Source organism: Drosophila nasuta, chromosome 2R (genome assembly GCF_023558535.2).
Source record: "Drosophila nasuta strain 15112-1781.00 chromosome 2R, ASM2355853v1, whole genome shotgun sequence".
Lineage (NCBI taxonomy): Eukaryota > Metazoa > Arthropoda > Insecta > Diptera > Drosophilidae > Drosophila > Drosophila nasuta.
The window spans coordinates 28,018,325-28,039,490 of record NC_083456.1 but is presented as its reverse complement, the minus strand read 5'-3'; the positions used below and the strand labels follow the sequence as shown (position 1 = coordinate 28,039,490).

Sequence of the window (21,166 nt, the reverse complement as noted above, 5' to 3'; positions counted from 1 at the left end):
GCATATTTATGCACATTTATGCTGTAATATTTTCCAAAACGATTCTAATTAATTTGTAATGCAGTTTTTAACTGTGCGTTTGAGGCAACAAATTCTATTTCGAATAACGAAACTTTTAAATAAACATGACAATTTTCTCAATTTAATTCATGCCTTTATGAACCAGCTGACATCGAGGATTGACGACTGCGCGAATAAATGGAGGCTGAACTCTTCAACACTCTTATGTAGTTGTTGAAGTCAACGAGAAACTCGAACTCCTCCTTAAAGGCGTCCTTCAGAGACACCTGCAATAAGATATTAGTTTCTCGTTACGACTGAAGTTGTTGAGAATCTTACCTTATGATGTCTTGCCTTCTTGATGATGAACAGCACCCAGCTGATGGCACCATAGAACATGGCAGCACAGCTGCCCACGAGGAGCACAAGGAAGACACCAGCCAAATTGTCCATGGCCAGCGGTGTGGCATCGGGCGTCTCCTCCTTGGTGGCACAAATGCCTGAACCGACCTCATTCCACCATTTGTTCTTCATCTTCTCGAGCACACCCTGCTCCTGCAGCTCTAGTAAAGCATTGTTGAACTTATCGCGATGTGGCCAATCTGCAAAGCATTTTAAAATCGTAATTCATTTCAAATTAATCTTGAATTTGTCTTACTTTTTCGCATGGCAATGCCGTAGGTTTTCTCATCGAGAGCATCACCAATCTTTTTCAAATTACATTCACGCTTTGTGTTATACTCAATGGACGTGGATTCCATGAGAAAAGCATAGTTTGTGCTTGTCTTTACTCTATCGACACCTTCTTGATTAGTGGCTGTAAGATACTCTGGATGTTCGGTCATAAATTTATTCATTTTTATAAAACGTACATCCTCCGACGACTGCAAGACAAACAATGAATAACACGAATTTAAATAATTTGGAGTGTTCCCCACCTGAAAGAAATTCCTTGTGGAACCACTACTCTTAGCGCCGTAGACAATGCCTTCTTTGTTATCGGCCAAATCATCCACGCTGTTGATCAAACTTTGTGGTTTCTCAATGGTCAAAAAAGCAGCCAAATTGGCAGTATAAGACGAGACGACAATCAATGTGAAGAACCACCAGAAACTGGCAACAGTTCTTGTTGACAAAGCCCTTAAAAAGAAAACTCATTAAATTTGATTTGAAATGATTATAAAAGATGCTCACTTGGGTCCAATTTCTGAGCCTTGCTGTAGCAAGGCTCCAGTGGTAAACCAAACAGAGTTGCCTATAGTAAATTGATTCTCTAGTTCTTCAGGTTCTTCGATGCAAGGATATGGATTATCCCATTCACTGGGCGACAAACGACCGAGTATAAAGAAACTCAACGAAACTCCTAGAAAAGAGAGTCCCAAGAACCACCAAACATCCTCGGAAAAGGGATCCATGAAAGTGAAAAGCTCTGGCTTTGCCTTCTGTGGCTTCAAGTAGAGTATCGCAATGCCTGGAAGATTACTGCTGTTAATCAGTGAATAAATTAGTTAAGTTTGTGCTTACCTAGATTCATAAATGGAATACTGAAATCGATAGCTTCCTCGCGCTCTGAAGTGATTGTTAAATCCGTTATGGCCAAGTCGGCAAACTATCAAATGAAGTATATATTTTAGTAATTGTTTATATAATTACATATGCAATTCGTACTTACACCATACATGATTTCGCGTAGCATGCCGGTGGATTCATTGGAGGTCTTGTTGTAGGATCCATAGTCATTGCCACCATTTTTAAAGGTAAAGTTAAAACCCAACTTATCGGCCAGTTCCTTGATCAAATCCACACCATAACCCTCATACTGACTGTTGCCCTCTAGTTTCTTGAAGCTCTCCACCAAACTGGCATAAGGTTTGTTCTACAAATAAATCACAATTTAGAACTAAAGAGGATTTTAATTTAATAAGAAAACTTTACTGGCACTGAGAGCAACACTATGAAAGTTTTGTTGGCCAGCGAATTATCAATGTTATCAAATTGAGTATTGGTAGGTGCTATACGCTCTGGTCTATAACCTCGATACTCATTCCAATTTCCCACTTTGACAATGCCTGAAGGCTGCAGCTCGATGACATCCAAGCTATAACCTTTGCGCACATTACCCTCGAAATTGATGGGTCCTGTTAGCAGGCGATCCTTTAAACGCAACTAAAAATAAGATCATATTTATTAGTTAAAATAACTTCTAGTTTAATCCAATTTACCGTTCTCATATAATTCTTAAAGGATGAGCCATCATCTCGCACACTTTCTGTGCGCTGAGAGCAGTTTTGCGAAACTGGATGGAAGGGCAAATTTCTTAGAGTTTCAGCAAATACTTGCACGGCGTCGTAGGTCAACGCCATTTCCACAGTTAGAGGACAGGATCCTAATATATAGTATATAATAAAAATAAATACTAATGTAAATAAATAATGCAATTTTTACCATTTCGAAACTCGTCTTGTTCAATGTTGTAGCCAATTTTTTGCATAAGTTCCTTGACAGCCATTTTTTCAGGGGAAAACAAACGTAGACTTGTTATGTTGGCCTCGCTATATTTGTATTCCTCGAGATCAAACGAATGAAAGTCCAAATTGCCAATAATAAAGCTGTAGTCTTCATTGATAATGCCCACTTGTTGAGCCTAAAGGCAAATAAATTTCATTTTAAAATAATCTTTTTCATCACTTAATGTTTGTTACTTTACCTGATTAAGGAACTCTGGCATTGTGTCCGAGCTTCCAACAACCACAATGCGATTGTCCGAGGATTTTCGGACTCGCCGCAGAATTGGTTTATAATTTCCATTTAATTGCATATCATAGCGTAGAACGGTCACAATTGGCCCATTCATGCCGAAAATCAAGTTAAGTTCATTGAGTATGGTCAGGTATTCCGCTAAGAGAAAAAACTTTTAATAAAACTGAGCTAAATATAAACCTATTCATTACGCACCTGATTCGTAGAGAAATGTAAATCGCGACCACTCAAATTGTTTGATGATGCTGTAAAGTGCTTTCGACAAATCCGCCGGATGAGGATGCAGATTAAAACCTTCGCTATATTCGCTCATATAGGAGTAGATGTGAGGAATATCCATAGCATCGCATATAGACATTAAATGCACAGCCGTGTGACGCGATGAGGGACCAAAAACACCAGCAATACCCGTCTATAGAGAATATATTTATAGCTTTCTTTATCTATAGCTCATACTCTACCTACCTCCAGCATGCGACACAAGGTGTTGTAGCTGTGATAGCCATCGCCATAGTTGACTTCCTCTTTGAAGGATGTTAGGGATAAACCTAATTCCTCATTGGCTACACTTATAGCATGATCAAATACTATATTCATTTGCTCTGTATTCTGATCAGTCAGCAGACCTAAAAAGAACATAAATAAAAGTAGTGTCGCCGGTTTGTTTATCAACAAAAACTTGAACTTATAGCATATGTAGTACAAACATATTTGCGGTCTATTCTCAAGACTAGACAGCTGCCTCGTTCAGTTGAAAACCCAAACAAACAAATCTTGAGAACAATTTTTATGAGCTTTTGGCGATGATGGAACGAACAGCATGTTCTCTTTACGAGACATTAAAAATAAATCGTTCGTGATCGACACCAAAAAAAAAAAAATACTTACCAATTGGTACACTGTCCATATTCTGGATATCTTGGTAGACTGGCAAGATTTCTGGCTCTGGTTCTTCGGCATTTATTAACGAATTAGTTAACAATGATATTAAAAAACATATTAATATATTTCTTGTCTGCATTTTTGCATAAAATAATATCATTTTTAGCTATGCATATATATAAATAATAATTTATTACAGAATGCGGTGCGGAATTTCTGTTCTCTACGCATTGAATGAAAAACGAAAACTGCGAACATTTCCAAAATAAGCACTTAGAAAATGTTTTTGAGTGAAAATAACAAAAGCTTTTGAGTCAAAGTTTATTAAATAAAATTTAAGAGAGATTACAATGAGTAGAAAATGCAAAAATTATATATTTATTATTGTTGAACATATTTGAAGTTACTCTTCCTCTGGCACCTGATCGTCAGAATCGGTTTTGAGCGATTCGATGGATTGCGAAGAGTTGCGACTGCGTGAATAAACCGATTGGGCGCTCTTCAAGGCTCGTTCATTTTCAGCAAAACTGATGACAATCTTAAATTCTTCGGCCAAGGCATCGCAGAAGGGCACGTCATAAAATTTGGCTCTTTTGAAGACAAACAAACACCAATAGAAAAACGATAGCACAAATGATAAAATCGAGCCGACGATCAGCACCAAATAAATGCCACTCAAGTTCTGCATTTCCAGTTCTGAAGGGCCGTCATCTTCGCTTTTAGCCTGTAGAAAATATTGAATTTAATAAAAATTTAATTTAAAAAATACTTAGTTTTACTTACGTCACAAACTCCGGCTCCTATTTCATTCCACCATTTGTTCTTGAGTCTAGCCAAGACACCTTGCTCTTGCAGCTCCAGCAACGCTCTGTTGAACTTATCGCGATATGGCCAATCTAAATTGGATATATCATTAAGTGATCGCTATACTATACATGTCATAAACTCACTTTTGGGCATGGCAATGCCGTAACCCTTCTCATCGAGAGCATCGCCAATTTTCTTCAGATTACATTCTCTCACCGTATTAAACTCAATGGATGTGGACTCCATGAGAAAAGCGTATTTGGTGCCAGCTTTTACCTTATCGACGCCTTCCAGATTCGTTTCAGTCAACATATCTTTATTTTGCGTCATGTACGCATTCATCTTCATGTAAATGGGTTCCTCAGATGTCTAAGAAATAAATTTAAAATTGTACTTGTTCCTTGTTCATAATGTTTCAATTAAACTTTTCTTATACTTGTATATTTAATGTTTATTAATATAATATTTAATATTCATTATTGTTTATATTTATTTTAATATTTTTTATCAACTTTGTTTGTATTATTCGAATATACTTTTTCAACTCGCTTACCAAGAAGAAATTCCTAGTCGATCCTGTGCGCTTGGCTCCATATTGAACGTCATCTTTGTTCTCGGCTAAATCTTCGACGCTGTCTATGGAACTCGATGGATTCTCGATGGTTAAGAAGGCAGCCAAGTTAGCCGTATATGAGGAGACCATGATCAGCGTGAAGAACCACCAGATAGATGATATAGTGCGCGTACTTAAAGCTCTGTGAATGAAAAATGTATTCAGTCAAAATATTATTTTCTTTAAATTTCTCCACTCTGCTTACTTGGGTGCAATTTCAGAGCCTTGCTGCAGCAAGGCGCCTGTGGTAAACCACATTGAGTTATTTATGGTAAATTGATTCTCCAGCTCTTCCGGTTCCTCTATACATGGATAGGGATTATCCCATTCTGAGGGCGAAAGACGACCCAGCACAAAGAGACAGAGTGAGACACCCAGATAAGCAATGCCCAGATATAACCACACTTCTTTTGAGAAGGGGTCCATGAAGGAAAAGAGCGCTGGCTCCGCTTTCTGAGGCTTCACATACAAAATGGCAATGCCTTCGAATATACAGAGTAATTATTACTAAAATATAAAAAAATGTTTGATAAAAAATTTACCTAGATTCATAAAGGGTATGGAAAAGTCAATGGCTTCCTCTCTCTCTGATGTGATGGTCAAGTCTGTTATTGCTAAGTCGGCACGCTATAACGGAAAATAATAATTAAATATATTATTTTGTTAGGTATTTATAAAGCTACAGCTTACACCCTCGACAATCTCCTTTAACATGCCCGTTGTTTGATTTGTGGTCTTGTTGAAGAAACCGTAATCGTTGCCGCCATTGTGAAACGTAAAGTTAAAGCCCAGTTTATCTGCTAGTTCCTTGATCAGATCAATGCCATATCCCTCATACTGACTGTTGCCAATCAAACTGTTGATGCTTTCCACCAAGCTAGCGTAAGGTTTATTCTGAGTTTAAACAAGAGTTTGTATGAGATTTATATTAATTTCAATCAGATCTATAAATATGTTAAGCTTACTGGAACTGAGATGAGCACTTTGAAAGTTTTGTTAACTAACGAGTTTTCTTCATTGTCAAGTAGTTCCTGTGCTTGTGGTGGACGATTAAATTCAAAGTCTTGGCCTTCTTCCCAGGTGCCCACTTTGATTAATCCCGTGGGTTGCAGTTCAATCACATCGAAGCTAAAACCCTTACGCACATTGCCCTGGAAGAAGATGCGTCCAGTGATGGTTTTGTCCAAGATTTCCAACTGAAACGGAATTGATTAATTAATTAATTGATTAATTATTTATTAAATTATTGAGATAATATAAAAACTAGAAACGATGATGTGAACACATAATTGTTAATATAAAAATTTATTTATAAAATTTGTTTTCTTTCCTTCTTGCTTTCTTGTTTTTATGATTTTATACTTTTTAAGTTGACAATAGTTTGCTCACCGTTCGCATATAGTTGCGAAAAGTGGATCCATCTTGCTGCACTACATCATGTCGCTCCGAGCAGTTCAATTGCTGTGGTTGGTACGGCATATTGTTGGTGGTCTCAGCAATCACACGCACCGCGTCATAGGTAAGAGCCATGGCCAAAGTAATGGGTGAGGAACCTGCCAGTAGATATTTGCTTTATTAAGTTGGGGATCATCTTGTGGACTACGCTTACCCAAATCAAGTGGCTCACTTTCGCCCACGGCACGATTCAGTGTCTCAATCAATTCACGCACTTCTTTCTTATCTGGATCAAACATGCGAATGCCCGTGATGTTGGCCTCGCTGTATTTATATTCCTCCAGCTGGAAAGTGTGGAGATCCAAGTTGCCCACCAGATAGGTGTAATCCTCATTCATGATGCCCACCTGCTGAGCCTGACGCAGCAGCTCAGCAACGCCTTCGGTGGAGCCAACGACAACAATGCGACTGTCCTCCGATTTCCGAATGCGCCTGAGTACAGCCTTGTAATTACCATTGAGATTGAGATCGTAGCGCATGACCTTAATAAGAGGACTCTTAATGCCATAAAGTCCTACTAGGTAATCTAATATTGTAAGATATTCAGCTGCAAGTGGAGGGAGATTAATTAAACGTTTGTAACTATGCAAGATAAAGATAAAGATCATACAGGATTCATAGCAAAAAATAAAACGCGACCATCCAAATTGTTGTATGATATCGTAGAGCACATGAGCAATATCCTCGGCATGTGGATGCAGATTGAAGCCGTCTGTCTGCTGGCTGGATGAGAGATGAGCATAGATAAAGGGTAAATCCTTGGCATCACAGGCACTGAAAAGATGCGCTGCTGTGTGCCTAGCCGAAGGTCCAAACACGGCTCCGACGCCATTCTAAAAAATAAAAGTTCTTTAATATGAAAGTGCTCAATTATTAAGAAGTCTCTTCCCACCTGCATCAGTCTGCAGAGTTCCCCAAATGCGTGTACTGAATTTCCATAATCCACATTGGCCGAATCGCCCTGCAGTGGAATACTCAAATCGCTGTTGACCACAGAGATGGCATGCTCAAAGGTTTGTTGAATGCGCTCCGTCGGATCGTCGCTGATAAGACCTGTTACGAAGACTTGAGTAAAAGAGAGAACGAAAGAGATCGAGCTAATGAGTGATCTTACCAATGCGAATGGACTGCTCTCCATAAGAATTCATAGATCCATAGCCACGCACCTCATTGGGCCACAGCAAGATGATGCAAATTAACCAGAAATGCATTTTCTTTTATTTTCTTTGACTAATTTTCAAAAAAATTATATTTTTCAATAATTTTTGAAACACTTTTTATGTTTGATTTAGCCACTTTTGGTATCGTGCGTAGCTATTTTTGTTATATTTTTTTTAGTCTTTTGTATATATATATATTTTTGGAACGCTCCCACACAAACGTGAACCGTTCGCAGTTCCGTTCCCGTTGAGCTCACGGCTCCGACTGCTTGTTGACGACTCTTGAGTACCATTTGCTTTTCAAAATATACTCAAAAAAGTTTTCCAAAATATTGAATGTTTTGTTTTGAGCTTTTCAATATGCCGGTAGTGTGTTGGAAAACCCCAAAAAATAATTGTTGATACACGATTTCGTTTGTGAATATTTGTAAATACTTTTTTTTGGTTGCTTGTCTTTAATTGAAATTATCACAAACATTACTTACAGTTTCAACTAAATTAATACAAGTTTAAAAATATAAGTTAATTATACTAGGAAATATATAAAATTAGAAAGCATACAAATTATTTTTTGGCACAGTTTTGTCACATCGCAATATATATATATAATTCTATATATTGTGTGATATATCTTTGAGTATGTCCTGTTTAGCTGAGTGGCAAGTTACTTTTTCATGGGCTGCTGCTTAAGGACCAACATTAACAATCCGAAACTGAAAATATAAAAGAAAATAGTTTAAGATATTGAAAATTAAATGTAATGTTTTAATATTAAAATGTCATGTGTTAATGTGTTTTTAAATGTAAATGAATTGAATTTATATTTACATTTTATAAGTAAATGTATTTATAAGTGAATTTGAAAATGTGGCTATGAATTTAAATGTTTTTTGTTTGTTAATTTATTCTGAGTGTTTCCCAAAATTTTTATAATGATCAGATGGAAAACTCTCAAGATATGATCAATTTATGTTGCATATCTCTTAAGCGATATTAACTACTGTACTTTAATGAGTGTTATACTTTGACTTCCTATAAATCAACTATGAGTGCTAGACATATTAATGCTGCAATTTTTAAATATGATTAATTGGAGAAAATATCCTTTGGTACTGGCGCATAACAAATTGTGTGCCAATTGCAAAAAAGAGAGACAATTGAGGAAAGAATTGAAGAACTCAACGGCAATAACAGCAACAGCTTGAGGAAGGCAAACCAGCTGTTATTGTTGTTGTTGGGCATAAATCACCATTAATTAAGCGAATATGAATATGCGAATGTGAATGTGAGTGCGAATGCGAATGAGTCGCAAGTGAAGTGTGACGTTGTTGTTGGCCCAACAAGCCATGTAGCTTGTTGAGAACTCCAATTGAGACCAATGATTGCGAATGTGAATACAAAATTCTGAATTCCAACGAATACTCACAGTTAGTGTTAGTCTTTAACTGGTATTTTCTTTGCGTAGGAATACATTTCTAATACTCTAGGTAATGCCGAATGCAGCGCAAAACTCTCTACCATACACTGCATTTCTTTGGAGGATTCATCGGTGTGCCCGCCGCACAGTTAAACTCCCGCGCAAAGTCAAAGGAGTTGGAGAGCGTGCCAATCACGCGATAGCGACCCGGACTATGGATGGCCGTATTCAGTTTGTTGCGTATCGCCTCCGGTCGCATGGCACCGCACCACACCTGGCCGAAATTCAAAAAGAACAACTGTGGGCCCGTCATATTGAGTCCGGGTAGCGTGTCCTCCAGCGCCTCTTGCGGATTGTCGTGCGCCCAACGCTTGTAGGCATGGAATGCCTGTCGGAGTCCACCATTGTCTGCGATATTTTCACCTGCAAAGAATAATAACAACAAGTGAGTGGAGTAATGAGGTTGAACAATTACTCAGCCTTACCTTGCGTGCTCTCGCCATTCAAGGAGATGCCCACCTCATCGACCGTATAATTGCCGTACTGTGAAATGATGCAGCGAGCACGCTCATCAAAGCCATGAATGGACGCATCTGTCCACCACTTGTGTATGTTGCCATTGCTGTCGAACAGTCGCCCCTTGTCGTCAAAGCCATGGGTTAGCTCATGGCCAATGACCACACCGATGCCGCCAAAGTTCAATGACTTGGGAAAGTGCCGGTGATAGAACGGTGGCTGGAGTATTCCAGCCGGGAACATAATTTGATTCTTATTGCGACTGTAGTAGGCATTCACAATGGCCGGCGCAGTCTGCCAGTTGGTCTTGTTCACACGCTCATGCAGCTTCGATTGCTCCTGCTTCGCTGTGTGGAGCAGCACATTGAGTGTGTTCTCGAAATACTTATCCGGGTGTATGTCAATGCCCGCATACTTTTCATTCAGCTCCTCGGCATTGAGTATGAAGTCCGGGTAGCCAATTTTCAGTGACATGGCATTCACCTTTTCCTCAGCCAACTGCTTGGTGCTCTGATCCAACCAATCGGTGGTTTTGAGTATATCACGAAAAGCTTGCTGCAATTCGTGTGTCATACGCAACGTATCCCGTTTGCTATTGTCATCGAAGTAGCGACTCACAAACATGGAACCCACCGCCATGCCCATGTTTGTATTCACCTGGGATATGCACACCTTCCAGCGTTGTGGACTCTCCTCGCGTCCGAACAACGCATGATAGAAATTCTGCTTGATGTCGTCGAAGCGATCGTCCAAGTTGTTGATGCGATGCCGCACAAAACGCCACATCATATAGTTGGCCACGGTGCGAGGTTCGGTCACCGCCAGCAGTGCCACCAATTGCTTCATGTAGTCCACCGCATAGATGACCACTTGCTCGGTATCATTGACATTGCGTCCTTGCAATGTGCTGAGGTAAGCGGTCCAACCAATTTGAGGCACGGCTGCTCGAAGCTGCTGCAGAGTCATGCGTTTGTAGAGCTGGGAAAGAGAATGGAAAAAGAGTTAGAAAGTGGCAACTGGGTATGTTATGCTATGAGATACCCAATATCTATTTATAAAAAAACCTTGTTTGCTTGATCACTGCAAAGTTTCGATCACCTTGAATTTCTTGGTAAGCTAATACATATTATGTTATAAGCCTAAATGTAGAGACTAGAAGGCGCCAAGTGAGCGTGTGTAAATTATAAAATCACATTTTGTTATGCAAGTTTTACAATAGTACTGTCCCCAAATTTGGAGTCTCTAGCTCTCATTGTATTAAAAATCTAGGTGGATCGAAGAGGTGGACAGACAGAAAGATATGTCAATACATAAAAAGTATATCTGGCAGCATTTCCTGCTTCTAGCTTTTAAAAGCTAGCTTCAAAATTACGCTCAAAAGGTGTGACTAACTTATAAAATACTGTTTGGAGTATTCTCCCCAAATTGTACACTTGTAGCTTTCATTATATTCGAGACTTTCATTCTGATTTTATTTTCATTAAGTGAACTATCAATGCGAAGCCTAATATCAACTAGAATTCTCTTCCGAGCTTACTAAACACAATTGACTATTCTTAAGTTAAGACCTTGGCAATAAACTCACCTTGGTTACATTGAGTCGCTGCTCCGCTGGTGCTGTAATCGCCGCCAGTCGCGTCTCAAAGGCAATCAGTTCGGTGGCGGTGCGCATCGCATCCGGTTTGCTGGCGCCAAGTTTCTGCATCACCTCCGACATGTAACGCTGATAGGCATGCAGGTACTTGGCATTGTTCTGCTGCAGGAAATACTCTCGGGTGGGCAACCCCAATCCAGTTTGATCAAACTGTATGATGTTCTCCTCTGAGTTCTTGATATCCGCTCCCACCCACTGCACAATGAGTATATCGTTGTTGTAGCGTCGTAACGTGGCCGCCAACTGCTGCCAATTGAAGTGTGTGCTGCGCCATTCCGGATCGAGAACTGGCCAACCGCCCAGTTGACGAATGAGAGTCTGCAGAGGTTCGAGACCACGACGCGTAAGTAACTCGCTATTCACACAGGATTTGTAGAGATTCTTGGCCTTGAGTCGTGCATCGTGTTTGGGTTTCAGAAACTCGCTGGTGGCCACCGGCAGCGGTTCCTTCTCCTTAAGTGTCTTGTCGTTCTTATCCTGTTCCTTGTTGCTGGTGGCAATCACCGCTGCCGCTTGCTCTTCCTGTGATTTTTCACGTGCCGGCTCAATTAAACGTTTGTGCTTCGTATTATTACTGAAGCGTTTGTAGCGCACCAAAACACGATTCAGCAGATGGCGTCGACGCACAATATGGCGACGCAGCCGCTCGGCTGTTAGTTCGGCTGCTTGCTCCGCTTCCGGTTCCGGCTTGAAGAGCGTGTTCTGCACTCGCGTCTCGGCGCTGGGCAGCTGCATATTCTTCTCGAGCAGATTGCGCAGCACCAAATCAAGACTTTCGCGCAGCATTTCAAAGGTATCAAAGCCCGCCTTATCCTTGGGTATGGGATGCAACTTCTCCCAATTGCCACAAGCATATTTATAAAAGTCCACGCACGGATCAATTTGTGCATTCATATAGCGTTGCATTGTCTTCGCTTGAGCTAAGCGTATGTCATTCCTGGTGCCTTGCTCATTCCAAAATGAAGGTAAAGCAGGCTCCGTCAGCGTGGAGTCCGGTTGCTCTAATTCTTCCCGTTGCTGCTCCGCCTCACGACGTTCCCTCACCGACCAAAATTGCAGCGAGTCCGGAAAACGTTTGGGCAGCGCTTTCCTTGGATTATAATCCAGTTCTGTGACTGCTTCATCTTCAAGACACTCCCTAGGCATGGCCACAACTCCGCTGCTGTGCGGCAGAAACGAGGTGCGTGCATCCTTCATCAATATGCTGCGCTCCTCCAGATCCAGCGACTCTCCATTCCCATAGCGATAAGGCAGACAACGCCGCGCACGTTGTGCAGCCAAGGCGGCCAACTGACTTTGTTTGTTATGCGTGGGCAGCAGAAAATCCTCATTGATCAACGCATTGTAGGCATCTCCATCCGGCAGCAGTGAATCGTAGTCACTGCTGATCAGCTCGGCCATGGACTCGACGTTGGCTGTGGTGTGTTGTTGTTGCCGTTGCTCTTCGCTGAGCTGCAGTGCCTGCAACATTCCATCGAGCCGCAGCAGCAGCAAGAGCACCAATGTCAATGGCAGCATTACCACTGGAAGCAGCAAAAGTAGTTTACAGCACGTTAGACCCGGACACCATTGCACTCGACCCGTCTGTTGATTAACCCCCAAGCCCAAAACGACGCGACGTGAAGGGGCAGAAGTAGCAGCAACATTGTGTTGCACCTGCGGCAGCGACAGCTTCAAAGGGCTGTGTCTACTCATAACGAGTACGAATGTGAATATTAAAGTGAATATACTATATGATAACACCGATTACCGAATGCTACTAGTTCTGTTTTTGTGGCCTTTATACTTTAATTAAACGCAATTTTTGCGCGACGCAATTGCGAAACAATGAGAGAACCAAAGCCGACGACGATGACAACAACGACAGCGTCAACGACAGCGACGAGCCAATGACTGACTGACTACGGACTGACTGCTGAGTAGCCAGCTCTAGAGATCGTGCTGGCGCATCAGTTGCGCTCGCGAAGCCTACTAAAAAATGTATAAAAAAGTTGCCAGCTTCGGACTTACTGACCAAGCACTCTGCACCCGTCCTCAGTTGAACTGAACTGGACGCAATCACGGCGCGCGACAAACAATTGAATGAAGACGACGTCGACGATGGCGACGACGGCGCTTCAATAAAAAAAAGACGTAGCAAATAGAACACAGTTGTGGGAGGGAGACGGAGAGAGGGGGAATTTCCACTATATATTGTGATCTTTGTTTACCAAACGAAGCTATGCGTAAACCCAAGTAAACAATCAACATGTCTATTTGACCTTATGTAAGTACGATACTTGAACCCAACAAGCAACAACTCGATTTTCTCCTGCTACCTGCAGTTGACCTCTTAACCTCATTTGTGTTTGCTCACAAAGCAGCGATTTCCGCTTGCATTAATGCGACCTAATCAACAAGCCACTTTTGCACAATGCACACACACACACATATACATACTCGCATAGCTTCTGTTAATAATAGTATACGTATGTGGAGAGATCAAGAGCAGGCGTATCCATGCCATGCACAAACAACAAACAAACATTGTATATCGTTGTGAAATTAGTGTCATTATCACTGGCACAACAACGGTGGCACCTCCGCTTTTTCGACCTCTGCCCCCGTTCCCCTCCCTCCAAACGACTGTTTTTGGGTTCAGCTACGAATTGAGCTCTAAATTCAATCAATTTAATTTAATTTCACAAAACAATTGCACAGAATCGCCACACACAAGAGAGTCAGTCCGGCAAGCATTTTGCCAAGCAGGTTAAATTCAACGCTTATGTCTATGGCTTTGTGCGCTACATTCAGTTGACTGGAGCATATCAACATTCATTGATTTGCCCAGTGCAAAGCCACACAACTAGTTTCCAAACAAAACAACTCAAAACAACACACAACAGAACCCCCTTTGGTCAGTTTGGTTTGGTATTCGAACAATGCAAATGCAATTTGAAAGCATTGCGCTTTTTACATGCTGCTAATGCCACGCTGTTAAGTTAACATTTAGATTTTATGCTAAGTGGCAGCTTGTTGTTGTGCTTGTGGAAAAAATCACACAAGTTGATTTAACTATAGTGTGCGAATATGCATAAATGAAACTCTTCAAAAGTTAGTACTTATCTTGACAAACTAGAATTTACATAAAAATCATCATAAATTAATAGCGACTCTAATCAAATTATTAACTATAAATTCTCTTAAAAAGCAGCATTTATTTTGTGATAAATTAACATTATTTTTTTTTTATATTTTTATGACGGAAAATATATATTTACAATTCTTTTTTTATGCTTGCAATTTTTGGTTTAATAATAAAAGATAACTAAACACTAACACAAAAAGCTTAAATTGGCATATAGATTACGACTTTTTGTCAATGATTGACTCTCAATATACTTTAAAAACACCATGTATTTTGTGGTAGGTTAACATTATTTTAGTAATTTTATATATAAAAAATCGACATAAAATTAAACTTTATTATGCCTACAATTTAATGCTTAATAATAAAAGCTGACTATAGAAGCTTAAATTAAAAAATTAAAATTTGCACAAAATCGTTAAAAGCTTAAAGAAAATTTTCTGAAATATTTGACATTTAGTTTCGTAATAAATGAACCTTCGTGAAATTTGTTTTTACTCTTTCCATCCCACACTAAAAACCTACATAAAATTATTCTTTTTTTACCCTTGCATATTTAGACTCCCACTTTTTTTTAGATTTCGACTTTTATCAACCTTTCATAATTCAAATATAATGTAATTGTAAGCAAATTTATCATACGCATGATAGCGTCTCGCATGCACTTTTCCTGGAAATACATCTGCTCATTTTTTTGTCACATTATAATGTTGCTGAGACTCGTCATGCATATTAGAGGCGAAAGTTCATATTTTTAGCGCTCAGCGAATGTAAAAATGTAAAAATGTCAAATGTTGTGTGTGTGCTCAACTTGAGCACAAAATATATAACATGTGCATATTTTATTTGTGTTATAGCTTAATATGAAGTTTAAACATGAAATTCGCGTTAAATATAATAATTTTTTGGTGCAATGCCAAAGCATTCGCTGTTACATGGTGCGTATACGTAATTTTCGACACTATAATGAAAATGTCAAATGTACATATTTACAGCGAAGCGAATATGCATAATCACAGGCACAACACACACAACTAGTTAAGTGAATTTAAGGTACTTTCAAGTAAATTGGCTTGGTTTGGGTTTGTATTACAAGATTATGCGGATAATTGCTGGCATGCGATGCCATCTAGTAATATGACGCCACGCACCTCATTCACATCGCTGCCTCCCTTCTATTTCCCTTTTGAGCTGACTCCTCATAGGCATATACACAATATATATATAGGGAACTGCGGCCTAGGGGCATTTCTCTCGTTCGTTGGGGTCGCGGCTTTTGTCCACTTCTCGTACTCTCGAACGGCATGAATTTCAGTTTCATGAACAGTAAACACGCAAATCTCTCTTTCAATGAGAGAGTGTGTGTGTGTGATTGAGGGGAGATGTTGTGTGCTGCATCTGTAGTAGTATTCACTTTGAATTGCCATTGCCTGGTATGCTAATTTTAGCCTTAAACCTTTTAATTAGCGGCTCTGACCGAGATTGGAGAATATGTCAATTTATCAGCAGATATGTACATCTATGTACATAATATATTTAGTGTGCTTGTGTAAATAGGTGGAAATTGTTGTTGCTGCCTACTGTCGTAAATCGCAAGTCGCAATTGCAGTCTCCGGCGTGTTATATAATTGCTAGCATGGATGGATATGCCCATTGTAGTATTCACTTGATCTCTACATAGTTGAAGACCGCCTCTTATTCGAATGCACTCGATATACTAAGCAACTATTTACTGTATATTCCCAATGTGTGTGTGTGACATCACAGTCGGTGTGCAAAAGGTAAACGAACCCCGCGTTAATCGACAGAAATATAAATGAATGACAGCATGAAGATGAACCCTTAATTTATTTACAGGTTCATTAATTATTAGTGACCTACTGATTGTTTTTGGCAGACTAATCGAGTAGACTTGAAATTGATTTGCTATATTCTGAATACTTTTTGTAATTAAGAAACGTGAATCGCACGGGTCAAATTCAATTCTACTCTCTTTCAAAGAATTGTACTCTTTTTTTAGAGAGTTGGAATCGCAAAAATTGATTAAATATTTTCGTAATGCATTGGCGCTTTTGTTTTGACTAGTTGTTCCGCGAGCCATTTGAATTTTAATTAAAATTCTATCAACACTTACATGCTAGCACGTTGTGCAATTTACGTTCCACTCACTTCGCCACTTGCAGGTTTTTCCAATTGAATTTTGTATTTTTATTTGGAATTGGATTTAAGGCAGCACTTGAAGCACCTTCTTCCGAGTGTCGCTGATGTTTTGTGACTGATTTAAGAATCGCAGCTTTCCAAATCGATGTTGGGTTCTTGGCGCCTGCATCTGCTTGTTATCACCTTGGCAAGTGACGCTGTGATTGTTTTGCCAAACTCAGCGCAGAGGGATGACGACGAAATCTGGTGACGGTGAAGGTGGCGGTGGTGATGGTGGTAAATGATTGGAGACTGGATAATGGTGGCAAAGCCAGTGCTGCTAATGGCCTGCAGCACTTTGCCGTCACAGTACAGAATTTAATTGGCGCAAGTTAACCGCTAATTGATATGGGCAAAGCAGCGACTCGTCGCTTGTCGCAACTGCTTTGATGGGAACTCCGACTCAGCTGTGAGCATTATCAGAGCAGAGTTGCTTAACTGTAATCAGTTGACTTAATAGGCAAAGCTGTGTAGCTTCAGAGCTTCAAAGTGCTTTGCCAATTCAATTGAGTGCGAGAAAACATTCACATTTCATTCCGTTTGTGAATAGGCGAACACAAAAGTAAAAGCCAGAGCCACAATCGACTTTTAAGTTAATTCATTTATTCGTTTATATTTTCAATTTAATAAAATACTTTTCATATTTTATATAGTAAATGTTTTCTATTTATTTATGCAGCTGTTTGTCATTTGATTTTTTACTAGAACTCTTTGTTTACTTGCATTTAATTAAATGTAGGCACTGAGACAAAAAATAAATCATACGAGTACTCGGAGTTGACAACTCGAATGTGCGTGCATATAAAATTGAATTGACAGTTGAGTAGCATTAATTATCGCAAAATAGCATAAAGTGTTCATTAATCAATCGAATTGGCGTTGTCTACGCTCATGTTGTGCGATTATTGAATGATTTACCTCATACATGTTCTGTTCGTTCTCATTTATTGTTGTCACAGCTTGACAAGAACATTTCAATCTACATCGACTGGACCACACCTGAATAGTCGCCACCGTCACCGCCACCGCCACCGCAACTCCAACTTCAATTATCTGCATTCATATTGAATTTGTTTTGTGATTTCTTTTCATTCAATACATTATTCTTTACACCTACGAGCTATTTGTCGTGTCTTGACCCCGCCTCTGGCCCCATGTCAAGCATTTGTTTGTTTGTGCTTACCATTGTTGTAGTTTTTATTAGCTAATTTAATTATTTAATACGATTTTTAATGTCTTTATACACGCTACTTATAGCGTAGAGGGGTATTATAATTTTATGGAAAAGGAAAATGTGTATAACATATAGACCCCATGAATTTAATACAGTATATATGACAATAGTAATTTAAAAGCTAAAGTCTCAATAATTTCTTAAAATTTGAGGGTAATCAGATAAATAACTTAGAATTTATTTATTATTTTTATTTATATGGCAACAACTGCTAATCTAATTTCTTTGTGTATATTTTTAATTCAATGGTATATTTTAAATGTAGTTGTTTGTTGTTATACCAAATAAAGCTGCTATTGAATAATTATTAAATAAACAAATTTATATAAATTAATAATATGTATTAACTTATTCTCTCATTATATTTATATTGGTGCAGTTGTTCTCAGCCATTTGGAGTCTTTTTATCGCCAAATCTTTGGGACTACAAAATTTGTGTTGCTTTCCAGACATTCTTTGCTTTCGTGAATAATGTGTGTGAGACAATCCCGAATGCATACAGTGGCGAAATTAAAAATAACACCACTTTAAAAAATTTAATTTTACGGCTAATAATAACATTTGACTGTAACTTTCATTATATTAAAATTTAATGTTATAAGTTTTTTTTTTTTAATATTTAGTAAGTACAAGAACTTCTAGTTGAATGGACGAGTATGAACAAATAGAAAAGTTATAAATAGAAATCGGTGCTATTTTTAGTTTTGCGACTGTATCTTGTTCGTTTAATTAGCGCTCAGAACGATGTTTGCATTTGCGCTTTGTGGCAAATGATTATGAATCGAATATGACAGATTTTGGAAAGCCCAGGTGCAGACAAAAATATGCAAACTATGTTGTTTATTAATAGCAGCACGCCGTTGTGCATTGCCCAAAAGTTCTTTAACGACCAGCAGTTGAGTAAATATTAAATGACGCTATTGATGGGCATTGACTCAAATGAAAGTAAACAAATGTATATATTCTCACTAGACTTAGATATTATTGTGACAGGTGCAAAAACTTTCCATCTACTATGTGATCCGTCTAGTATAAAAAGATCAGATTAAATTACATCCAATCATAGTCATCAACTCAGCTTGATCATGAGAGTCCTAACTTTATTTCTGGGATGTGCCATCCTGGCCATTTGTTTCGTGCAGCTCACCGATGGTGCCTCCTCGACAACAACTACAACGACGACAACAACTACTGCAGCCACTGATACGACAACCACTACAACAGCCTCTTCTAGTGACACCACCAGCACGACCACCAGTTCCAGCTCCAGCTCCAGCTCTACCTCTAGCTCCACCACTTGTGCAAAGAAACTGAAAAAGCTAAGGAAAAAGTATAAGAAGTTGTTGCGTGAGCTTAGGCGTTTACGTCGCAGGCGTTGTGGAAGGAGGACATATACTATCAGGAGAAGGAGAGGAGACAGATCTTCAGACAGAACTTCAGACAGAACCTTTACCAGAAGCGGTGGCACCAGGAGGAGATTCCTGAGGAACCGCAGATTCTAAGAAAATTGCAGGTTCTCTTAAATTTGAAGCAATAAACATTGAAAGCAGCATAAATTTGTCACATTTAAATGTTCAATAGACAGCGGGGTAGAACGGTATTAAAACTCTGCGTTAACAGAAAGCGAGTGTATAAAGTTTATGTATACTCTTAATCAGTATAAGCAGATAAGTCTTGCCCATTTTAGTATATTTTGAGTATATATATTTGATAAACCGCAACTGACTACCGGGTATCTAACGATCGAGCATACCCTGCCATCTCTTTTACACTTGTTTTATTCTACAAGTGAATAATGGCAAAGAGGAGGAGCTGCATTTAAACTACAGTTCCGTTTTAGACATGAATATTCATGTGAGGCAATGTAATTAAATACTAAAATATTCGTAATGCCAGTTTCAAATGGGAGTAGTGTAAATAAATTTGAAGCATTAAAAGCTGCTGGCACTCTACACTTAATTACGTCCATTCAATTCATTTTATGTTGCGCGAAAATTCCATTTTTGGCTAGCGTTTCACTAATGCACTCACGCCGACGACGACGACGTCGACTCCATTCACAATTGTCGCCTCGTTTATTTCGGTGCTAATTATTGTAAAAGCCAACAAAGCTGACAGTGGAAAACATTTGGAATTGTCTGGAGCAGAAAATGTGTAATCGATATTCGACTTGCGATTCGAGTGCACTCGAGTGCTGTCACAAACTGTGTAACTGAAAGTGGAGTTGGTTGCTGCCGATGCCGATGCTGGAGGAATCAAACGTTGCCACCGCTTAAATTGGAGCATGCTCTCTTACTTTTTGAAACGCGAAATTTTGTGTCCATAAATTTTGTTGCTATCGATCATTGTCAAGTGGCGAGATAATTTGCAATAAATCTGTGCAGCATTAGAATCAGTTGTAGGTGGGCCTATGGGGCGTATGCGCAATATGCGATATCGACAACAGCAACGAAAAAAAAAGTGCAGCGGTGAAGTGAGCACACACAAACATAAATTAGGATAATTACAATTGCACCCACAAGTGCCATTCGAGTCGTTGTGGCTTGTTGCTATTTGCCCGGGGGGCCAGCAAGAATTTTGATTGCATAAACACCATCAACAGCAGCAGCAGCAGCAACAGCGACAGCAACAGCCACAGCAATGGCAACAACAGTAACGGCAACAACCACTTGGCGTGGCCCAATAACATTTGCCGCGAAAAACTTTATGGCAAAGCGAGTGGAAATGGAAATCCATTGGGCCGCCACATTCGAAAATTAGCTACTAAAAACAAAATCTATACACCACGGCAATTACAATAACACCGGCAACAACAACAACATTAACTATGCGGCGAGAGCTGTTGCTGCCAAGTGTTTTTTTGCGGCTTAACCAAAATTAGGAGCAACCCAAATTTGGCCGCGAAATATTTGGCAATGCGATAGTTTGTTTTGCATAGCCTGGGATTGGATTAGCTTCCACTGTCTCCGTGTGGTCACTCCAGACGGCATGTTCAACTAAATTAGTTGCCCAAGCTGCGATTTTGTTTAGCAACTCATCCAGTGTGGCCGCCAGCCAACAGCCGCCATCCGCAATTGACCAACCAAACACAACCAGACACAAGGCCCAAAACAAAATCAATTAAAACGAGTCGCTGAAGCAAAGTTCCACCAGGCATCGGTGACCAGCAACAGTAACAGCAACAACAACAACAACAACGACGGCAATTGCAACTGCAACTGTCGGCCAAAAACTGTGGGCTCATTCATCCGTGACTTTGCACTTTTACGATGCCGCCAACGGCAATTGCGGCTGCGGCGCCTGCAATTTTTGGAGTGGACTCGTGTAGTGTTCGAGTTCGAA

The 21,166-nt window shown here is 39.6% G+C and overlaps 4 protein-coding genes across 5 annotated transcripts; 1 reads left to right on the top strand and 3 right to left on the bottom strand.

The window, feature by feature from the left end:
• Positions 1-155: 155 nt before the first annotated feature.
• LOC132785833 (glutamate receptor ionotropic, kainate 2) lies at positions 156-3,861 on the bottom strand. Its single transcript, XM_060792125.1, has 14 exons — positions 3,649-3,861; positions 3,226-3,386; positions 2,956-3,172; positions 2,708-2,898; positions 2,446-2,644; positions 2,223-2,386; positions 1,936-2,166; positions 1,673-1,876; positions 1,525-1,609; positions 1,195-1,471; positions 939-1,140; positions 659-884; positions 340-602; positions 156-287 (listed from the first exon to the last, which is right to left on the bottom strand). Exons 1-14 carry the CDS (start codon positions 3,800-3,802, stop codon positions 156-158), a joined length of 2,706 nt encoding a protein of 901 aa, XP_060648108.1. The 5' UTR covers positions 3,803-3,861.
• Positions 3,862-3,959: 98 nt separating this feature from the next.
• LOC132786537 (glutamate receptor ionotropic, kainate 2) lies at positions 3,960-7,924 on the bottom strand. Its single transcript, XM_060793086.1, has 13 exons — positions 7,632-7,924; positions 7,410-7,570; positions 7,128-7,350; positions 6,672-7,064; positions 6,452-6,615; positions 6,028-6,258; positions 5,753-5,956; positions 5,605-5,689; positions 5,268-5,544; positions 5,003-5,204; positions 4,593-4,818; positions 4,426-4,538; positions 3,960-4,366 (listed from the first exon to the last, which is right to left on the bottom strand). The coding sequence occupies exons 1-13, from the start codon at positions 7,726-7,728 to the stop codon at positions 4,046-4,048; spliced, it is 2,697 nt and encodes an 898-aa protein (XP_060649069.1). The 5' UTR covers positions 7,729-7,924; the 3' UTR covers positions 3,960-4,045.
• Positions 7,925-8,105: 181 nt separating this feature from the next.
• LOC132785892 (neprilysin-4) lies at positions 8,106-17,038 on the bottom strand. Of its 2 annotated transcripts, XM_060792197.1 has the most exons (5): positions 16,526-17,038; positions 11,196-12,787; positions 9,580-10,588; positions 9,104-9,517; positions 8,107-8,390 (listed from the first exon to the last, which is right to left on the bottom strand). In XM_060792197.1, the coding sequence occupies exons 2-4, from the start codon at positions 12,780-12,782 to the stop codon at positions 9,192-9,194; spliced, it is 2,922 nt and encodes a 973-aa protein (XP_060648180.1). In that variant the 5' UTR covers positions 12,783-12,787; positions 16,526-17,038; the 3' UTR covers positions 8,107-8,390; positions 9,104-9,191. The 2 variants fall into 2 exon arrangements, with proteins under 2 accessions (XP_060648179.1, XP_060648180.1); XM_060792196.1 differs by lacking the exon at positions 16,526-17,038 and having other exon boundaries at positions 8,106-8,390; positions 11,196-13,222.
• A 1,871-nt stretch (positions 17,039-18,909) lies between these two features.
• Positions 18,910-19,309, top strand: LOC132785182 (protein new-glue 1-like). Its single transcript, XM_060791174.1, has 2 exons — positions 18,910-19,171; positions 19,227-19,309. The coding sequence occupies exons 1-2, from the start codon at positions 18,910-18,912 to the stop codon at positions 19,307-19,309; spliced, it is 345 nt and encodes a 114-aa protein (XP_060647157.1).
• Positions 19,310-21,166: the final 1,857 nt, after the last annotated feature.

Excerpts from the sequence above, each read along its gene's own strand:
- LOC132785833 (XM_060792125.1), bottom strand. The coding sequence starts at position 3,802 with ATGATATTATTTTATGCAAAAATGCAGACAAGAAATATATTAATATGT. Across the intron at positions 3,387-3,648 it reads TATGGACAGTGTACCAATTG|GTCTGCTGACTGATCAGAAT; the intron begins GTAAGTATTTTT and ends TGTTCTTTTTAG. Across the intron at positions 1,610-1,672 it reads TACGCGAAATCATGTATGGT|TTTGCCGACTTGGCCATAAC; the intron begins GTAAGTACGAAT and ends TTCATTTGATAG.
- LOC132786537 (XM_060793086.1), bottom strand. The coding sequence starts at position 7,728 with ATGCATTTCTGGTTAATTTGCATCATCTTGCTGTGGCCCAATGAGGTG. Across the intron at positions 7,571-7,631 it reads AGAGCAGTCCATTCGCATTG|GTCTTATCAGCGACGATCCG; the intron begins GTAAGATCACTC and ends TCTTCGTAACAG. Across the intron at positions 7,351-7,409 it reads AACTCTGCAGACTGATGCAG|AATGGCGTCGGAGCCGTGTT; the intron begins GTGGGAAGAGAC and ends TTTATTTTTTAG.
- LOC132785892 (XM_060792196.1), bottom strand. The coding sequence starts at position 12,959 with ATGAGTAGACACAGCCCTTTGAAGCTGTCGCTGCCGCAGGTGCAACAC. Across the intron at positions 10,589-11,195 it reads AGCGACTCAATGTAACCAAG|CTCTACAAACGCATGACTCT; the intron begins GTGAGTTTATTG and ends TCTCTTTCCCAG. Across the intron at positions 9,518-9,579 it reads GAATGGCGAGAGCACGCAAG|GTGAAAATATCGCAGACAAT; the intron begins GTAAGGCTGAGT and ends TATTCTTTGCAG.
- LOC132785182 (XM_060791174.1), top strand. The coding sequence starts at position 18,910 with ATGAGAGTCCTAACTTTATTTCTGGGATGTGCCATCCTGGCCATTTGT. Across the intron at positions 19,172-19,226 it reads AAAGTATAAGAAGTTGTTGC|GAGAAGGAGAGGAGACAGAT; the intron begins GTGAGCTTAGGC and ends ATATACTATCAG.